The sequence below is a fragment of the Lepidothrix coronata genome, unplaced genomic scaffold (assembly GCF_001604755.1).
Source record: "Lepidothrix coronata isolate B3197 unplaced genomic scaffold, Lepidothrix_coronata-1.0 Scaffold208, whole genome shotgun sequence".
NCBI lineage: Eukaryota > Metazoa > Chordata > Aves > Passeriformes > Pipridae > Lepidothrix > Lepidothrix coronata.
The window spans coordinates 154,951-168,942 of NW_016690388.1; the positions used below are offsets into that span (position 1 = coordinate 154,951).

The window sequence follows — 13,992 nt, forward strand, 5'->3', positions numbered from 1 at the left end:
GTACTACCAAGCACACTGTCATGAGGATGGCAAACATGGAGAAAAGGGGAGACACAGTGATGAGATGTACCAAGCAAATACATGCTGACCTGGCTGAGGCACAGGAAAGAAGAAGGATTCCAGATGCCTTGACAGAGTACTGTACACCCACATTCAGCCCACAAGAGAAGGAAAAGCAGAGAAATAGGCATATACAACCAGCAAAGAACATTAATTGCAACTCCTTAAAACCATTCAAAATACAAAATTCCCTGTATTGTAATATGATAACCATCCCCAAGATGTCCCACAGAGAACCAAGGCAAGAACATAATGAAAAATCTCTGGGCTGACACACGGATTCTGGAACTGTCAGTTGTGAGGACTCTTCCCTCATTCTCCAGGTTTCAAATTTCTTCATCATTGCTCATGCTTGTAAGGAATTCTGTGTATTTGTTACCCATGAGTGTTTGAGCTTTGCTGCTCAGTTTAGAGAAGCAAGAATTACCAGGTTGAGGTAGCACTGGCAATAAAGCCTGGGAGAGTCATATCAAATAAGAAGAGAGGTAATTTGAAAATTAAAATAAAAACTTTCCCCAAAAGTAGCGAGCCAGCCTCCCTACTTTGTAGATGGTTTGTATTTTCAACCAAACAACAAAATCACCAGGAAGCACATACAAGTTTTCGGTACAGCAAGCAACAGGCCAGGATTTTGCACCAAGTTCTCCATCACAGCACTTCCCCGATTTATTCCACACAATACACAATTCTACTTTTTTTTTCTAATAAAACTAATGAATTGATTTACCAGTGGCCCCCATTCCACTTTCACTACAAAAGAAAGCACTGTTCTCTCTGAACCTCCTTGTTCTCACAAATATACTTTCAGGACACAGAAACTAACCAGGTGTTTAGTAAACAAGCCTGAGGAAGCCCAAATTTGGCAGAAAGGACCTTTTCTCCTCTTTTCAGCTAAACTTAAGTATATTCTCCATGCTAAAGACATCCAAGAGCTGTTCAGATGGTAACTCAAAAGGTCATAAGAGCAGTCACGCTTGCCAGTGAATGAGATGAGTAACCATATCAAGCGCAAAAGCAAAGACACCAAGCAGCAGCAACAACATCATCTGGATTCTGCACCAAGTTTTGCTGTTAGTTTTGCAGGCCTTTGGCAAGATCATAGCTATAGAGACCAAGACATACTGCAGAACTAGCTGGCACAAAAGCAGTAAGTCATCCTTTAGCCTGCTGAATACAGGAAAAGAGATAGAAGGATGGGGGCAAGAGAAGAAAAAAAATAAAATGGACTACAAGGAAGGATAGAAATACCAGGTCCAGGCATAAAAAGCCAACAGCCCTGTCAGATTACAGCAAAAGTACACATGACTGAAGCACACCATGAAGTTCTGGCCTATCACAAGCAAATAACTTTCTGAATGGAAGGCATCACCTGCCAAATCATCCTGCTGGCAACAGAGCCTTACAGCAGGATTACCACAGCACGTGTCTTCTCAGTGTCAGGTAGCACACTCACATCACTTTTGTCCACCTTTCTGTAACACTGACTTCTCCTCTATCCCCACTGCACTCTCGTGAGGATAAAACAGCACTTTAGAGGTTGACATTTTCCTAACTTTATCTTGCTGATAACAGGATGAGCAGAGAGCTATGCTCCCTGCAGCTGCATTGCCATATAAAACTACCACCTTCTTCCATTACCCTCCTGTTTACAAAGTAGCAACAAAATAAAGGTGATCTGGCATTTTCCAGGGCCAGCGGCAGACTCCGGAAAGCAGGAAAGCTCCTTAGGGATATATAATCAAGTAATACCATGATACACATTAATGTCTGCAGAACTTCAACATTTATACTTCCCATTTCCTCAAGTCTCCTCCTAATTTTCCTTCAACACTCTTCCAGTTTCTCAAACAGCTGTCAGAATAACACCCTGCAGATGAAGTCATACCAGTTCCACACACATTGGCAATACTTCCCTAGTTCTACTGGTCGATGTTTAAATCGACACAATCTGTTTAATGAAAAAGTTAGCAAGCATCTTTGCTCATGCAGAAAAAGAAAAATTGTTTAGCTATAATGTACCAATTAGAGTCCCACAATTGAATAGAGATGATATTTTGCAAACTAAACTTGCAAGCACTATGATGACAGATAAGATGACCAGATCACACTGAAACAAAACACCACCTTCTGGCATCATCATTTCCTACAGCGCTTTTAACAGTAAAGAAACAAGCCAAAAGCCTCTATCATATTCCTCAGGAAGCTGTTGGAAGTGACTGTGCAGTGTCCCTCCGGTGAATTAGAGCACTGAGACACAACACTGTGAAGCTGTGACTGTGGTAGCCCATTTCCCAAAGCCTAGAAAGGCTAAAGGCTGCAAGATGTACCTTGTACATCCTGGCAAGCTCAGATGGGAATGCTCCAAAGTTTGTTGCTGTTCTGGAACAATTGCAGTTCCAGCAGTTCCAGCCTGGACAACACACATTTGGGGGTGCACATCCAGTCAAAAATGGCCTGGGAGTGTTTACTCATAGTCACTGCTACCAGCTCACTTACCTCCACAGCTGGAGGACCCCAGTTACATTGGCAGCATGTGGCAGCCAAGGGGTCTCACCTCCCGCTAATAGTTCCACGTGGGCCAAAATACCCATACCCCGAACAGCAGCACACTGGTTTACCTTCAAACAAATAGGGCCTTTCTCCACACTGACAAGCTCATAGGCACTGAGCTACTCTTAGATGACTTTTTCAACAATTTATCCAAAATGGCATGCCAGTCTAAAAGAGACTTAAAAAACATTTCTTGAAGTCTGTCAGTTCATCTCGCCAGGTCAAACAAAATAACCAAATCAAACAAAATAACTCATTTTTTTCTGTTTTGTGGTTGGGTTTTTGTGTTTGTTTAGATTTTTGAAGCACTATCAGGAAATTGCGGTCAAGCTTGAACACAGAATGTAGCACAAAAAAACCCACCTGGAGGACAGAATGACCCATAGAATGGAAAAAGTTGCCAGGACTGGTGAGTACATCACAAAAGTAAATGACCACCTTCATTTGGGACATAATAGCGGGACCGATTTGAGGTATGGGGAGGGAGGAGCAGCAGCATGGCCTGGAAGACTTATCACATTCATCTACAGTTCTTCAACAACCAACCCTCTGGTTTTTATCAGCTGTATCAGCTGCAGTGATCAAATGCAATTGTTTCTTTGTGGCAGACTTTGCAGCTAATGCTTGGTAAACAGCATCTTTGTCCGTTCATCCACCATAACAAGAATCCAGAACAGAAAAAGCCACATCTACTACAACGCCCATACAAGTTCAGATTTTTGCTTCTCCTGTTCTTCAAGACAAGGCAGAATCAACAATTTTGCAAAAATATGAAGAACTTGCACTGAACTAGAAGATAGTACTGTAAGAAAATTAAAAGAAAATCAGAGTGCAAGTTTAAAAGAACTTCCCATCAGCCAAAAGAAAAATGTTCTCAAACCAAAATTACACTTTGAACATTCAAATTCTTAAAACTACTAAGTTTACCACAGATTAATACAATAAGTAACAACTCCAGTTCAAATGAACAGCTAGGGACTGGTTTTAATGGGTAAGGAAAGATGTGCACATACCTCAATAATTTAATCTTGTTTTTTTCTTTTTGAATAGGGCTAATTTCTGGTAATCCAAAAGAAAACCAAAAACCCATAAACACAAACCCACTCAACTTTGAATTATCTTACTTACTAATTTTACCATTACCTACATGCTAAAGGGTAACTGTTGAGCCTCAGTTAAGTTCCTGAGTTATTAGACCATCATTGCATTTTCTGAATGGACATAATAAGAGGCACTACAAGGTTTACAAATTCCTGCTCTTCTATTATTCTTAATACTCCTTCTCTATTAATCCATATGGAGACAAGACCATTCTTGGATTTCCAAAGTGTTAATATTTTAATTAACACTAATACTTTGACTATAAGCAACAGTTTTATTCCCTGCTTTGACAGAACAACTAAAGGAACAAAGTTTGAAATTCTATGACACCTTATATTTCTGTTACCTTCCACATACTCTTAATCTTCAGAATTCCAGCAAAAACATCAGCCACTTTCTAGAAGCCTGAATTCTCTGACAATGGACAGAGGAAAATCCTTACTATTGAGGAGTTGTGGAGGCATAAACAGTTTAAAAAACACAGCAAAGTACACACAAACTACATTTTTCCTCTGGGAATATACTAGGAAGGGAGGGGAGGGGAGTAATAAGGAGAAGAATATAAAGGAGAGCATTACAGTTCAGTATCATAGAGAAGGAAAACAATTTTTGATTAAGCAAAATTATATAGCTTGTTGATTAAAATTTTGTCTCAAATATGATTACTTTTCAAATCTGACATCAAAAGCCCACACATGGCCCTCATAAACAGAATTGAAACTATAATCTCATTTTTGCCACACTGATTATATCACAAGGGAGTAATTCTATTTAGGTAATGTGATCCTGTAACAAGATACTAAAAAATCTGCATGAATGTTGCCATTTTCCCATGTCTGTTTATACTAAAAACATTTCCTTATTGTTCTATCCGTATAAATAATGAAGCTCGAAAAGCATTCAATCTTTTAAACTGATATGCTTCTTTCTCCAAATAGTTTACAGCATTTTGCAAAGGAAACAAAGTATTACTAACTAAACCATTGCTTCTTTTAACCTAGACTTTGACTGGTTAATTTCTTAAAAGTATATTAAGAAAAAGGTATTACAAAAAAAAGGTACTAACAGTATTCTCATTCTATTCATAGACTGGTATGTTACCATTTCAAAACTGGTAGGGAACAGTGCCAATTACATTGAAATTGAAACGTCTGTAGCAAGATAATCATAAGGAGAAAAATAAAATCATCCTATATTCATAATCCTTTCACAGGACAAAAAAAACAACAAACTCATTTCTACTTGAAAATACAAGCACTGTGTTCTGACTAGGTTTGTCCATGAGGAGCAAATAGCAAGCCTGTTCGTATTGTGAATCTCCTGACATAAATATTTATAAACCACAAGAATATCTAGAGAGTTTAATGAAGGCTCTCTACCTCAGCTTGCCTGCCAAATATATAAATTGGAAAAGATTATTCAATATTTAGGGTGTCAATGCCCAGCATTTTTGTACAATCTATTAAAGACCTAAAGCTTTCCCCTTCTAAGCCTGGGACAGTTAACATAGAAGAATGACACAGCATCTTCATTTAGAACACTGTGTATTCTGTAACTCTGCAAGTAGCATATACTCTGAAACCACACCTGATGTGTAAGTTGAAAAACTAAAGGTTATTAGGAGAGAATGTATTTCTTTCATTGAACAGCAATTACACTTTAGGAGAATCATCATTACAAAGAATTACAGAAGTGCAAGAACTCGCTGCGTGCTCACTGTAAACCTCAAGTGCACACACCAGTCTTTGGTGAGCCACAGCAAATAGGTTCAAGGGCTCACTTTTAAGTTACTAATGCCAACTATAACTGTGAACAGACCATCCCTGAAGTCTTCAAGGCAGTTGCATCCCCCCATATCTTTCTAAGAAACTTAAATCACTTACTGGTAAAAGTCCATCTGGGGGAAAATCCATGTCAACATAACACTGCCTCATTGACAACAACCACTTTCAAAGCACAAATGGCCCCCACGTGCCACCAAAGAAGAGGGTGGCAGTTTACCACCCGAATCTCTCAAGTGACTGGGTTGAAATGTGAGGGCTCCCCAGCAGGAGAACTGGAAGAGGAGCTGAGCACACCCCCAGACACGGCCGAGGCACCAGCTCAGCCAGAAGCAGGAGCATGCAAAAAAGCTTTAATTACAACTACATTTCTGGTGCCACTCAACAATAACACATACCCCTCCCTAGAGTACAAGGAACTGGACTCTTTTGAAGAAATTGGACTCTTTTGAAGAAACCACCAGCAAAGCAACCCAAGTATTTAACATTTCATGGGAAATTAATGAGGTTAAATATGCTGGGGACAAAGAATATAGTATTTAAGTCTGCATGCTGGCTGCCAGAGGAGATGAATGGTGATAGATCAGAAACTGAGACCTGTTTCTCCCTGTTTTCTTCTCCTAGCCCACTCCCTCAGAAGGAAGAAAAAATATCTTTGCTCTACTCAATTTGAACTAAAGTAAATTCCATATCACATGCACTGCAGCAAATATTTTTAATGCTGGCATTTTTGAGATGCGACATCATTATAAAGGTGGATTACAGATGTCCAAAGGAATCAGATTTCTCCAGCTTCCAAACACAGAGTTTAAAAGGTTTTTGTATGCCCTATCCTCACCTCTCTTCCTGAAAACAAAAAAAAAGCAAAAAAAACCAAAAACCCTTTCTACATGTTCTGCAGCTTCTAGCCAAATTCCTTATCTAGAACTCAGGAAATGCTGATTGTATCAAGTCACTAGGGAAAGGAAATATGAATACAGTTCATGCCACCCTAACCATTACTGCTGTCAAACAAGAACAAAGCTTTCCACCTGATTATTTTCATATAACTCATACTGAGGAATCCTTCACCTGCATACACCTCTGACCAGATACAGAGTTTCACCCTATACCCAGAACTTCCCTTTATCTTCAGTGCACCTTGCCAAAAATTCTACTTCACCTTACCTCCAAGACATAGCAAAAAATGCCATCAAACTGTCTAAGTCCTAATTTTTCAGTTTTAAATACAAGCTACAGCAATCTGATAAGTGAATTATATCACAGATGCAATTGCAAGAACTAATAAAGTAATGGTGGATTTTGTAACGCGTTAGATCACATAAATCTCAGACTGTTTTATGAAGAGATAAAAGAGGAAAATGCATTGGAAATCATGGCAGACAAAGGCACACTGATTTCTGAGGCATCATATAATGAAGAAACATGACTAGAAAATGGCTAATTCAAGCTGGGGTGAAGAAATAGACCACTTCAGTATTGTACAGTCCAAGGTGAAGAGACCCTTCACCTGAAGGCACAAACCACACTGGAAACACCACACTTCATCTCTAACCTGAGTGCTTCAGAAGTAAAAACCTACTCCTTGTTCCCTTCTCTGACTTCTGGTAGAAAAATACGTGCACGCAACACCAGTTATAGCTTAGCAAGTCCTGAACATTAAGCTCTTCTAAAAACATGGAAATGAATCTACCTAAAAAAAATGCAAAAAAGCAACGATCTGTTTATTAAAACCAAGAAACAACAGATAAAAACCAATTAAAATAATAACAATATTAAAACAATAATAATGGATTAATACAAACCCTCTTCGGAATGCTAAGAGGGAAGTGTAGTTTTAAAATGCCCATTAGCAAAGAGGCATTTTCATTTCTTCACTAACTGACCTTAAGCACAGAGGTCTGCAATATTCAGTAGATCTGCACAAACATCATTTATAAGATTCCTATTCAAACAAGAGTTTTATGCACTGTCTGTATGATCAGGGTTTAAAACCAAAACAAAACCGCAATTGCATGCTGACTGGAGAGCTATTTCAGGAAGAAAAGCAAGCCATGAATACTGGTGGAGGAATATTTCTCTATGACTATTTAAAAATAGTTTCACAGTTTCACAGTTACTTGTAGCACCCTGACAGATGCGATGCCTCTGCTTTTGCCTCATTGCAGCTGTCAATTATCTAACAATTACCGAGCCGATTGGTTTCACAGCTGTCCTGAAGAACACCTCCAAGCTGCCACTAAACAGCTCCTAAACGTACCTCAGGGAGCAGCTTCAAGCACTGTAGATGGTCAGGGAGGTGGAAGCCCAATCCCTCAAATCAAACCAGGGGCCAAGAGAGGGGAACAGAGACCAGTGACCTCTTTCTTCCATCAGCCATAATACTGAAAAAAAAACCAAACCCAACCCCAAACCACAGAACCTCCACAGCAAGCTGTCAGGACATGTCTCTTAGAATCCAAACACTAGCCCTGAAAACATCAGCAGGATCTGGTTTATCACAGTCCTCGGATGATTTGACAGAGAGGTGCCTTGCCCTGTGCATGAGTTTCTAGCCAGTAATGGTCTCATACTTCTTCAAGTCCTTATGTATTTCCAGGGTACCAATTTTACTCCTTACCAGATAGCTAAACAAATCTACCATAGTTCCCTCAGAGTACTGACCACAGTTCAGTTGTGTAAACCTCCATCCATTTGCTTTTTTTACAAGAACAGGGAGGCTAGTTCTGGAAGCAGAGAAGATGCTGTAATCCACAAACACATACTATTACATTTTCTGAGTTTCTGTCTCCAGCGCTGTTGGCTTGGCATCCTCCACAGCACTGAATTCACAAACCAAACAGTGAACTTCTTAACTTCACCTCTACTTTCATGTACAGGCTTATTCATACTCATGCTGGCATTGCCTCTGCCTCATTAAGGAACTGCTGATACCTCGTCTGAACTCAACACATCTGATTTGAACCAATTCTACTTGCATAGATGCTGTTTATTAGGGAGGATGTATGCATTAAAATTTGATTTTTGTTTCTTCACGGTTCAGCTGTTCCTGCTGTTTATCTCTATCTAAAGTAACAATTAGCCAGTAGGAAAATTACTATCGTGTCACAAACAGAAGATTATGACTTCAGGTAGGTGATCAGACAGCAGGGAACTATGAACACAGAAGAAACAAAAATGCTGTTTGGATACAAATGTCCTTGGCAATAGAGATGAGAGACAAGAAGATAAATGACAGTCATATGATTTATAAACTGAATGCTTCTTCAAAGTGTCCTATTAAACATCAAGTATACAAAAATTTGCAAAGGCACACGTCACTGTGTTAAGATTTGAAGAAATTAAAGGAACAATATTATGTGACATCACATACAACAGCTATTTCTGTGCTGTCATTTGAACTAGGTTGAACATTAAAGACAAACACGGTATATTAAGAACAGGCATGATTGTTACTTATTAAACTAATCAGAAACCGTTTCTCCCTATACTCCAGACTCAACTTAACTTTCGAAAATTGGGGTTTAACTGCTACAACAGAGGTACGAAATGTTACACGTACCATTTAAATAAGTGTATTTGTATCACTGCAAACAGAATACAATATGGCAAACAGATGCACAGAGCGGAAAAAAAGGCCATGGAAGAGACGAAAATCTTTGTTTTTCAGAGTACTGAGCAACTGGAGACAGAGCAGTTACTTCAACCTACACCACCTAGCCTGAGTTAGTCTAATCTTAATCGAAACACTCTAGCACGGATGAATTTTCTAAATGAAAGTGTCGTTGATAAACTGTTAGCAATTAACTTCTTCCCCATCTAGTATGAAAAAAATAAACAGCAAAATGATGTATGCAAACACCACAGACCATTTCTTCCCAGAAATACTGAACCCAGAGAAATAGCTACAGTAGTTAGATTTACAGCATTAAAAAAAATATATAATAATCCCATTTTCTTTCAGATTGTGCCCTGCAAGACGAGAAATTTTGTTGGAGCTGGGAAGCGGAATCAAAATTCTCGGCTACTTTAAACGACATCCCCTAGTAAGGCACTCGACTGCTGATTTAAAGCTGTATGAAGATCCGTGGTGCTTCATCCGTGAAACACAAACTTCTCTGAAGTCCCAGCGCAGAGCCAGCCCAGCTGAGAGGAGCATTCATTCCTCCTCTCGCTCACTTCGCTGCGAGGAGAGTGTCGGTGAAGCACCAATTCCCGGGCACTTTCCAGCCTCCCCACGTCGAACAGGCGAGGCTCTGCGCTACTCCCGCACCCGGCAGGATCGATACTCGGGGGGAAAACGAGAGAAGCCTGGTAATGGGAACAGCGGTACCAGCCTGACACAGGCGTGGCCGAGCTATGCCCCAGAGCCGCTGGAGCCCACAGACTGCTGGGGGGTGCGGAGAGATGGGGGACGTGCGCTAGTTTGGGGGGCTCTTTTTAAAAAAAAGAAACAAACAAACAAAAAAAACCAAAACAAACTTGAAAACAACAATAGGGCGGCTCGGGAGGTGCCCGGCGGCCGCTTGTAGGGCGGGCAGCTCCCGGCTCGGCTAGGTATAAGTTGCTCCCGAAGCGGGGAGAAGGTGGAGGCCAGGAGGGAGGGAGCGAGCGCTATCCCCGCGCCGGGCCCCGCGCCCCGCCAGCAGCCAGGCCTCGCCGCTCCCCTCCCGCACGCCCAAACATGGCCCCTCGCCACCAACCCGGCAACTTTCCCCCTGCCCCTCCCGCCGCCGCCTGCCCCGCTCACCTCTCATCAAGGAACAAAAACTGCAGGCGAGTAGGCTGCGCAGGACGGGCCCCATCTTCCCTCCCTCCTCGCTCTCACCGGCGGGGAGGCGGCGGCGAGGAGCAGCACCTCCGCTGCCAATTCATGCTTCCAGGCGGGCGGGGGAGGCGGCGGGAAAAGGGGGGGGAGGCGGGGAAGGGCGGCCGCGGAGATTCCCCCTCGCCCGTCCCTAGCAGGCCCCTCGCCCCGGCGCGCCGCCACGGGAGCGAGCGCTGCCCTCCATGCCGGCCACGGCCGCGTCTCAGCGCTAGCTCCGCACTCCTTCCCCCATTCACCCTCCGCCAGGCGCGCACAGGCGCAGGGATACAGTCCTCCTCCTTCTCCTCCTCCTCCCGCGCCGTGCCCGGCCGGCGCCCGGCGCAGCGCCCGCCCCCTAGCACCGCTCCCGTCGGCCAGGGACGGCGCAGAGAGGCGAGGGCGCGGAGCCTCTCTCACACGGTCGGGATCACGCACATGTCCGGAAGCTCCGCAGCCGAGAAAAGCCCGGCGGGGACCGCAGCCCGACGGGGCTCCGCCCGGGAGGGAGGGTGATTGGGGCTGCGGCACCCCTGAGCACAGGGACACGGACAGGAACGGGGCGAGGCGAAGGTCGCCGTTGCATTCCAGTGGGACTACTTTGCTTCCCCTCGCTCCCTCCGCCGTCTGCGAGGCGGAGAAACACTGGCGCGTGAGGCCGAGAAACACTGGCCGTGAGGCCGGGACTACTTTGTGTCCCAGAGCTGCGGCGGCGCTGGAGCTACGGCACAAAGAGTGCTGGGCCGGGAAGGGGCCGGAGCGGCCGGGAGAGGGAAGGAAGCAGTGTGGAAAAATGAAGTTATGGCTAGTACCCCCTGCGTGTAGACCGAAGAGCAGTGATCTTGGCCTTTCCCGAAGCAGAGGCAGCAGGCGTCCCTTATCAGCAGGAATTGGCTGCTTGGCTGATGTAATGGTGCGTGATTTATTTCCCAGCACTTTTGTGGATGCTTTGGGTTATCGCCTCCGTGTTAAACTAAATGTCGTAAGATGGGTCTGTGCTGCTTAGAGCAGTAGTTACAAAGAATATGAGTAGTTAATGTTTATGCTGTGTTTAAACATAACTTAGTCTTTTTCCCTCTTGCATTCAAGTAAACATACCCTTCTCTTTCTGAAGAAGCTAAAAAGTTCAGATTTGGTAATACACTCTCAATTTCAAAAAAACTTCCCTCCTTATCTTCTTTGTTTGTTCCTAATAGATAATACAAAACGCAGCTTGCTTTCCTCTAGATTAGAAAATCTATTTCATTATTTCAACAAGGAACGTTAAGTCTAAATATCTACGTCACGGTCTCCCTCCGTCACAGAGTGTGACAGCTGGTGAGTAGAATAATGATATGAAGCAGAAGAACTTACAGCAACATCTGAAATATTTACATTCCAAAGTTGGTATTATTTTCTGGATTATTAGAAATTTATAGAAACATTTAAGTTTTGATTTCATATCTGTTCAACATATATATTCATAGCTTTTCTTGTTATTACAATAGGAGATAACATCTGGGCCAGCTTAAAGGCCTGGGCATTGTAGACTAATTCTAAGAACGGGTTCCTGGTGTCATGTGATATCAGACTCTCAACTTTTACTATGTAAAAACAAAAACAAACAAACAAAACCTCATAATATTTTATAAAAAGAAGTATATTTCAAATGCAACTCAACAGCAAGACCTGCCCAAAGCTAGGTCGACATTACAAAATGTTGTCCTTGACTGCTGGATGAAAGTGCCTCCTCTGTCACTATGCTGTCAGCTGGGAGGATTAGCAAACTCAAGCAAGATTCACATAGATAGGAGAGGGGAAGGGCTTTCCATACAGAAATGTACCCTAGACAGTAGATAACCTGTGTCCAACCCTTGTTGATTTTGCAGGAGTGGGCAAAAGGAGCACACTTTTTAATTTATTTTCACTGTTAACTGGAATCAGAGAAGAAAAGAGGTTTTTGGTGGTTTGGATTTTTTTTTTTTTTATGCTGTTTCCTTGTACTTCTTCCATACTCATGTATGGCCAGTCTTCGCGAGCGAAGATTTGGGAAAGGTCATTAACCCTTCGAGCCTGCGCAGTGGATTTTTTAGGTGAGACACAGCGTGCGCTGAACTGAGCCCACCCTTTAATCCTGAGGTTCATCTGCCGGGGCCGAGCAAGCTTGGACAGTGGCAGTGAGGGCCCCAGGACGTAGGTTTGTTTAGAGTGACCTTCTCTTAGATGGATTGCCTTACAGGGCTGACGAGCTCCATCTGCCCGGGGGGCTGGGAATCGAACCCGGGTCGCAGTGGTGAGAGTGCTGCACCCTAACCACTAGACCACCAGGGGCCCCCTTCCATACTCGTAATGTTGCACAATCTGTCATCAAGCTCTTGAGAAGTATGGCCATACTCATAATGTTGCACAATCTGTCATCAAGCTCTTGAGAAGTATGGCAGACCTGTAATGAATTCTTTGTATCTTAATGGCACAGTGCACAGCTGAGGAAAACCTCAAGCCTGAACTCTGCATCACAAAACACATTTCTCTACATGCCATTCCCTCTCCTATCTTATCTGTTTCTGCTGGAAACACTCTGGTGTCTTGACTGTCTCTTGGGAGCCTGATCCCCTGTCTGGTTGCTCTGACTCTTAGATGTCTTCCCTGCTGTCCAGGCTGACTGGTTTTATTGTTAGCTTTTGAGCACTGTATGCTGTCACCCCTCGCACTGGTGCATTTTGCCATTTTTCAGTAATTTGAACTCTTTCCTGCTTGGATTTCATCTAAGCCAGTTAATGATTATTGGCTTGTCTTAGTTTAGCAAGACGCAAATATCCGTTAAGGAGGGAGGGCCAGAGGGAGGGCCCTCTACGTTATTACAACTTTGAAGTTAAGAGGCTTCAGGCGAAAGGTGTGAAAAAGGAAAATACCAGTTCTTTATTAACAAACCCGAACAAACAACAATGGTGCACCCAAAACTTTCAAAAAAAACAAAGTCGTAATTTCCCAGGTGGGGGAGTCCCCGTGGCAAATCAGGGGGGGCCGAGGGCGGGCTGGCCCCGGTGGCTCAACAACTGCTCACAGCCCCTTGAGCCAACAATGAAAGGGCTTTTTCCCGCCGGTCCCAGGGCTGTGGTGCGGTCCTCGGGTCAGGCAGCCGCTGCGGGAAGATGCTCTGATAATGCAGCCCCACAGCCTGGGGCAGAACACCTCGCTCCAAGACGGTCGAGGGGCTCTCCCAATCATTCTTCCACAACGGTGCCAGGCGGGGAAGAAAAAAAAAAATTCTCCTCAGGGAAAAGTGGGAGGCGGCCAAAACTGAAGGTGGCTGCCACTTTGTCGGTCTGTCGGTGGACACAAGTCCTGCAGACAAAAGGGTGGTGATGGCTGGTTTTAAAAAAAAGCCTCTCCCACTCCGATGCCGCTCTGCTCGCGACCCCACTCCTTCCCCCTTCCCGCCTCCCCCCACCCCAGAAAAAAAAGATGAGGGGGGAAAAGGGGGGGGGGCTTTTAGGTACACACTGTCCAGTAATTGATATTGTGAAAAAATTCCAACATCTGTTTTCAAACCTACAACAGGCTTCATCTCCCTCAGCCTAGCCCCCTTTCCCCACAGCCTGCCTAGACACAATCCTCCTTCCTCTATTCTAGCCCAAATATCATAAAATATCACAGAATGGGTTTGCTTGGAAGGGACCTTAAAGATCATCTTGTTCCAACCACTCTGCCATGGGC

At 43.5% G+C, this 13,992-nt stretch overlaps 1 protein-coding gene across 2 annotated transcripts in view; it reads right to left on the bottom strand.

Annotated features, from left to right (window-relative positions):
- LRP6 (LDL receptor related protein 6) overlaps positions 1 to 10,424 on the bottom strand; it is a 129,294-nt gene extending 118,870 nt beyond the window's left edge. The window contains exon 1 of one of the 2 annotated variants that reach the window (XM_017832856.1): positions 10,243 to 10,424. In XM_017832856.1, coding sequence (XP_017688345.1) covers positions 10,243 to 10,297 — 55 coding nt within the window. In that variant the 5' untranslated portion in view covers positions 10,298 to 10,424. The remainder of the gene's footprint in view (positions 1 to 10,242) is intronic. The other variant, XM_017832857.1, reaches the window with a different exon arrangement.
- Positions 10,425 to 13,992: the final 3,568 nt, after the last annotated feature.